General features: G+C 63.3%; 1 protein-coding gene across 1 annotated transcript; it reads left to right on the top strand.

Annotated features, from left to right (window-relative positions):
- The first annotated feature begins 2,659 nt into the window (after window positions 1–2,659).
- VSX1 (visual system homeobox 1) lies at window positions 2,660–5,961 on the top strand. The gene is given in 6 exon segments (XM_074169017.1): window positions 2,660–2,841; window positions 2,843–3,036; window positions 3,467–3,545; window positions 3,804–3,927; window positions 4,870–5,050; window positions 5,693–5,961. Coding segments are annotated over 6 exon segments (1,029 nt in total).
- The last annotated feature ends 1,117 nt before the right edge of the window (window positions 5,962–7,078 follow it).

Raw genomic sequence — 7,078 nt, 5'->3', positions numbered from 1 at the left:
GCTACCGCAGGTGGTTGCAAGGCAAGCGCACATCCTTCTGAGGTTCCCCAGAAGTTTCATGCCCTCTGCAAAGACAAGGGCCCCGAAAACCCACCAGCCGCTGGCTCGGGAGCCGTCACCGTCGGCAGAGGAGGGTCTGCCTAAATGTTGCAGGTATCCGTAATCCCCCAAGGACTTGCAAGGCTTGTCCCCCGTGTCTGGAGGGGACAGCCCCGCACACCCGTTCCATCCCCGGGTGCCCCTCACGATGCCACCCCGCAGGGTGCTGCAGGGCACGGTGGGTGCCCGACGTGGCAGCCATGGGGAGGAGGGGACACCATGGGGACTGTCCCACCTCGCTGCGCCCCCAAGTCCTGCAAAATGCAGCTGGGGGGGGGGGGGGCAGAGCGCAGAGAGGACGGGGGGGTGCTCCAGCACCTGGGACCTGGGTCCGCACTGGGGTCAGGGTGCTGTGGCCTCCGTCCACCCTGGCTGGAGCCCTCCTGGAGGGTCTGGGTGCTGGGGGACACCGGGGCTGCCGGACAGGCTGGCGCAGGCGCCCTGCCCTGGGCACGGACGGACGGACGGATGGATGGGGGGGGGAACCCCGGGGAAATTAGAGCAAGGGGCGATGTTTGATGTTCTGCTCTTTAAGCGATTAATAATCTTTCGGCGTCGGAGAATCAGCTGAAAATCTTCCCTGGAAAATAATGAGCAGAGAAACATTTACTGATTAGTCTAATCCCAGCTAATCCTAGCTGATGAGCGTATATCAAGATATCCTTTAACTGATTTATTGTCCAAAGGAGTGGTGGAGATGCCCCTTCTCCACTGCGGCTTTGGCGGGGGGGGGGGGGAGCCGGTGGTGGCTCTGTGTGTGTGTGTGTGTGTGTGTGTGTGTGTGTCCCTCACCCCATCCCGCAACCCCATCCCGGGAGTGGGCGCATCCCCCCGTTCCCCCGGCACTGCCACGGCCGCCCTCCGTTCCCGGGGCGGCAGCGTCGTATCCAGGCCACCTCGCCGGCGCGGGAGAGATTTAATCGCTATTTCCATTTCTGCATCTATCGGCTTTCTCTTGGGTTGGAGCTTTTAACGTTTCATAAACTGATTAGGAGCAATTATACGCGCTTTATCCCCAAACTTTCCAAATGCCTAGGCCATATGCATATTTAAGGCTTCATCATCTCTCCCAACAGCTCAGCCTGAACGCAAACTGCTGAAATCAAGCTGATTCTGGGACAACGTCAAAAATTAGGGTTTTATCCACTAATATCTCCTGGGACAGGAAATTTGTTGTGGGTGGTGGCCGGATTATGGCTTCTAATTACTGTGGCAGATCCTCCCTGCCTAGCAGTGAAAGTCTCCGATTCCAGCAAAACTGCAGCAAAACCACTCCGGAGAAGCGAAGGTGCCCAAGGGGACGCCGGGGTGCTCTGTCCCCAGGTGGGGGGGGGAGGCAGCCCTGGGTTGGTGATGCCCCGAGCATCCCTGCAATCCCAGGCACATGGGGACCCCCCCCCCCCCCAATTGCTTGGTGGCCTTGGGAGCGTGACCTCCCCCACGCCTCCCTTTGCCTTTCTCGGTAAGAAGCGTGATGGCCCAGAGGGGGACACGGGGACACACACACACACACACCCCCACACACACACTCCCACCCCAACCAGCCCCCAGCGCCGGCCACGGCAATTATCCTAAATGAAAGTTATTGTTCTGCTTAATCCCGGGAACAGCTTGCGAGGGGAGATTTGGGTCTTTCTTTAATAATGCAAAGTTAATGCGGAGTCCCCTTGTAATTATCTTTATCAGAAGGACCCTCGGTTAATCTGACCGTCCAGCGAAGGCCTGGATCAGGCCGCCTCGTGTAAGCTGGTTGTAAATCGTTTCCATCAACAGATGAAGGGAAGGGGGGGGTGGGGGTGTGTGTGGAGGGGGGGGGGGGGGGGGGGTGGCAAAAAATTGCAGCCCAGGTGCAAAAATCTGGGAGCGAAAGGCAGCACGGAGGCCAGGCACCTCGAGGTGGCCCCGACCCCGGGTGGAGGGACACCTGGGGTCAGGGAGGGTCCCCCCCCCCCGTCCCCCCGCCCCCCCCCCAATGCCCTCTGCGCCAAGCAGAGGGACGGAATGGCCGGGTGGGATGCCCCTGTCTGGGATGTGGGGCTGAAGGGTGGGATGAGGGTACTGGGGAAGGGACCTGGGGAGGGCACACCGCGCTGCCCTGGAAGAGGGGACATGGGGGGACATAGCAGGGGGGGGTCCTGGGCTTCTCCCGAAGACCCAGAGAGGGAACCCACGGGGAGGTGAAGGGGGTTTATGCGGGAGCTGAGTGGCCGGGAGCAGGGAGGGGGCTGAGGGGGTCCCGGGGAGGGACAGAGTGGGGGGTGGAAGGGGACACGGGGAGGGGACCCGGGGGGACCGCAGGGGACCCGGGGAGGGGCTGGGGAGGGCCGAGGGGCGGGGGCCGAGTGGAGCGGAGGGAGGGACGGCGGGAGGGGGCGGCGGGGGGCCGGTGAGGCGGGGGGGGGGACGACGGGGGGGACCGGGGACCGTTAATCCGGGGATTGGGAGCGCCCCCCCGCCGGCCCGGGGTGTGATTGGAGCCGGGGCCGGCGGCGGGACGATAAAAAGGGCGGCGGGCGGCTGTGCCCGCTCCGGGCCGGGCCAGGCGGCGGCGGCGGCGGCGATGCCGGGCCGGACGGAGCCGTCGGGGGGACGCGGGGCGACGGGACCGGTGGCGGTGCCCGTAGCGGTGGCACCCGGGGCGGCGGCGAGGCCGGGGGGGCCGGGGCTGCGGGCCAAGGGTTTCGCCATCACCGACTTGCTGGGGCTGGAGGCCGAGCTGCAGCCTCCCCCCGGTCCCCCCCCCCACCTCCGCCGCCGCCGCCGGTGGCTACGAGGGCGGCGGGGCGCTGGGGCTGGGGTTGGGGCTGCTGTGCGGCCTGGGGGGGCCGGGTGCCCCGTGCCTGCTGCCCGCCCCGCTGCCGCTGCTGCCCGCCCGCGGCCCCCGCCCGCCCCCCGGGCCCCCGCCCGCCGCCCGCCGCCACAAGGAGAACATCTCCGGTGAGCGGGGACTTGGGGGGGGGGGGGGGGGGGGGGGGCGGCGAGGGCGGGGGCCGGGAGCCGGGGGGTGGTGGTGGGAGGAAGGGGTCGCTCCCGGGGACCCCCGGCCGGAGCTGCTGCCCGGGGCTGCCTCGCACCTGCGGCCCCGGGCACACGCGGTGGCGGCGGCGGCGGCGACGAGCATCCTCCCGCCGGCCCCGCGCTCCCCAAGGGTGGGCTTCCCCGCCCCCCCCCCCCGGCCCCCGCCCCTGCCCCGGGACAGCGGCACCGGTGCGGTGCTCCGGGCTCGAACGCGGCCCCGATGCCGCCGGTTGCTGTGGGAGGGGACCCCCGCCCCGGTCCCACATCCCCGTGTTTTGGGAGCTGGGTTTGGTGTGTGTTCCCCCCCCCCCATCCCCGCTCCCCACGGGAACGTGACTCTTCCCCCCAGATGAGGACAGCCTGTCTGGGGACGCCAGCGACCTGAAGATGTCCACCTCCCAGATCAAGAGAAAGAAACGCCGGCACAGGTAGAGCCCCCAAAGCCGGGGGCCGCCCCCCGTCTCACCTCCTCGCTGCTGCCACCAGCCTCCCTCCTGTCCCCTCTGCTCCCCAGGCTGGGGCGGCGGGTGTCCCCAAGGGAGCAAAGGAAGAGAAGGGCTGCAGGTGGGGCGGGGGGGGGAGGATTTTCAGAAGGAAAAAACCTCAGCGGGGAGGGGGCTGCCTCCCGCTTCTTGCCCGAAAAAATCTGGGACTGTGTCACAGGATGCTCTCTCTCCTCTCGGCAGGACGGTGTTCACAGCCCACCAGCTGGAGGAACTGGAGAAGGCTTTCAACGAAGCTCACTACCCCGACGTCTACGCCCGGGAGATGCTGGCCGTGAAGACGGAACTGCCGGAGGACAGGATACAGGTAGGTGGCTGTGGCGGTCCTCTCCTCTCCTGGTTGGAGTCTGCGGGCTGCCGGCGCCCAGCGGGCTCGTCTGCTGCGTTGGCCAGTGAGTGCAGGTGGTGGGAACGTGGTGGCACCGAAATGCGGCAGGCGGTGGGAACGTGGTGCCACTGAAATGCTGTGGAGCACCTGGGGGAAGGGGTGGCAGCTCAACGTCTGCCCCCCCCGGCACCGAACAGGCTCCAAATGGAAATGCAGAGCCAGGGGACAGAGCTGGCCCCAGCCCCCTGACCTCCGGAGACCCAACTGAGGCAGGAGCTGAGAGCGATTCAGGAGCTGCTGGGCCAAACTGGTGTCCCACTGGCTTGCTCGCTAGCTTGTCCCTTTGAGGGACGCATGGCGTTTTAGGGCCTGAGCCTGCCCCGCTGTGGAGCAGCTGGAGAATGGGGTGGTGGTCTGGGCGGCAGCCGGGTTGTATCTACAGCCCTTGAGACTTCAAACGCAGGAAGGGGATGAGAAGAGGGACCTGAGCACCCTCTGTCGTCATCGGTCACTGCATTATGGACCCCTTTTTCTGGAGAGGTCGGTGCTCCCTACAGAGGCAGCAGAAGGGGCCTGTGGGCAGGCGGAGCGTGGGGTGACTTTCGTCTTGGATCACCCTCCCGTGTCACGATCAGCCTGGTGTAACGTGTGCTCCCTCTCCCCCCCCCCCCTTCCTCCCCCTCTCTCACTGACACCCACGTGTGTGCCCTCCCTCACCCCCCTCCCCACGCACCGCCCCGGCCACCCTCCCGCTGCCGCCTGCGTGTCCGTACCCCCAAACCCCTTCGTGCACCCCTGCGGCTGCCCCTTCGCCCTGGGTGCACGCTCCCCCGTGCCCGACGGGCCCTGGTTTCCCGGCCGCGGGGGCCGTCTCCTCCCCAATCCCACCCCTCCGTGCTCTCCTGGCTGTTACCCCTGAAGGTTTGGTTTCAGAACCGAAGAGCCAAGTGGCGGAAGCGGGAGAAGTGTTGGGGCCGGAGCAGCGTGATGGCCGAGTACGGCCTCTACGGGGCCATGGTGAGGCACTCCATCCCTCTGCCCGAGTCCATCATCAACTCTGCCAAGAGCGGGCTGGTGGGATCCTGCGCCCCGTGGCTGCTGGGTAAGTGGGAGCTTGGAGCTCGGGGGGGGGGGGGCAGCTGCGGAGTAAACGGCCCTTCCTCTTTCGTATGGCCATCCTCATCTTTTCCCAGAAGAGGAAGGGGCCTCGGCCATGAGCTGTACGCAGGCTGCCAAGAGCCCTGGCTTTTCCACTCCTTCCTTGCGAAGAACAGCTGGGAAAGGGAAAACCTTTTATTGCCGTGTCAGACAGGTGCCTGCATCTGGTTGGGTAGTGCTGGCAGCCAGCGTGGGAGTTGCAGGGTGTCTAGGAAGTCATCACTCTTCCCCCCGGCAAACTGAAGATAATGTTAGTGCTGCCTCAGAGCTACCCTCCGCTCATACACAGTCCTGCACCGAGGTGGGATTTGAAATCCAGGGTGGGATGGGCCATCGCAGCACCCCTCTCCCTATAAGTCTTCCCCGCTGCAGGGGAGGTACGGACCAGCTCTGCCACAAGCCATCCTCTCGGGCTGCAGAGAGCCGGTGGCTGAGCTCCGGGTTGGGAAAAGCTGGTAGCTAGAGTGAGTTTTCCTCGGCATGCGAGAGCTAAAGGAAGCAGCGGGACGGCAGGAGGTGATGCTGAGCAGTCCCAGGCCAAAATAAGCAACCGGCGCCCTCGGCTGTGCTCTTTCCCCTCTGCAAGGCATGCACAAAAAGTCCATGGAGGTGAGCAGGAAGGCGGAGAGCCAAGAGAAGCTGGCAGATGGCTGGCGAGCGGAGCAGGAGGAGGAGGAGGAACTCAAAGGGAAGCAGGCCAGTTCCCAGAGGGGCTCCGACAAGCTTGGCCCAGCGAAAGATTCGGAGGACACAGCCATTGACCTCTCCAGGACAGCCAAGCACGAGAAGAGGGGTGTACTGCGGCAGTGCCTCAACGGGGACCCCCCCACGGAGCAGAAGGACAGGGACCACTGAGCTTGAGTTGCCCTGGAGGGGGCCAGACCTCACATCTTCCTGGCGAGATAATAATATTTATTGAGATATATATATATATTTTTTTTTTTTTTTGGTTAAATAATTGAACTCTTATCTGAATTCAGGGCATTTCAAAACTGAGCACACATATCCCCTTGTCCCCTCTTTCAAGCTGTTCACTTCTCAGCAGAGCCAGGGTAGAAGGTGGGAGAGGTATCCTGGCGGGGGCCTGGAGCGGTGCGGAAAGGAGACCGCATCGTGGTCAGCGCGGACCGTTGCTGGGGAAGAGCCGCCCTTCCCTTCCGGGCTGTGAAGGCTTCCCCGGCCAGCCGGGAGCAGACGGAAAAGCAACGCAATGGGACTCATTCCCGTCTCGAACACGCGGGTGCGAAGAGGGTTGCAGGAGTTTTGTCGTGGTTTCGGCCGAATTTACCAAAACCAGACCGACAGATGGCCCTTCCCTCCCCTTCTCCCCCCCCCCCAAAAGAGAGAGAGGAGGAGAAAGAGATAAGGAAATTCAGAAGTTTAGAATGAACTAAACTACTTTAATGAAGGATTAATATTAAAATAAAAATAAAGATGAAAATAATGAAATAGATACAATATATACAAAACCCTATCAAGCTCCCAGGATGACAGTCACGTCACCAGCAGGCACTGGGGAAGTCCCAGACTGGGCTCAGCGACGGATGGGAACTGGGTTCCAGCTCTGGAGTCAGGAACACCCGGATCGGGATCAAAGGCAGATGAACAGACAGAGTCCTCTCTGGACGTCGGCCATCGCAGGAAGGGGCTGACCCTTTGATCCCTCAGCTTTTATACTGAGCATGGGGCAGATGGGATGGAATACCCCAGTTGGTCAGATTTGGGTCACCTCTCCTGTCCCCTCCTCCCCACCGATGTGACCCCTCTACGTTTTTTCCGTTTCCGACCCCCTAAGGGGGCAAATAACGAAATTGGCTGCCCTTGGTTGTTATAGCAATAAGTATAAGCAAGGGCCTCTCTGCTCACCATCCCTTGGCATGGAGCACAAACATTGGGCTTATCGCTCTGAGAACGAGCAGTTTTCTCCATGATATGCCGTTAATTTCAGAGAGTTAGAGGAGGCCTGGCTAGG

This window comes from Numenius arquata, chromosome 2 (genome assembly GCF_964106895.1).
Source record: "Numenius arquata chromosome 2, bNumArq3.hap1.1, whole genome shotgun sequence".
Taxonomy (NCBI): Eukaryota; Metazoa; Chordata; class Aves; order Charadriiformes; family Scolopacidae; genus Numenius; species Numenius arquata.
The sequence above is the reverse complement of the archived record's forward strand: the minus strand, read 5'-3'. Positions and strand labels throughout refer to the sequence as shown.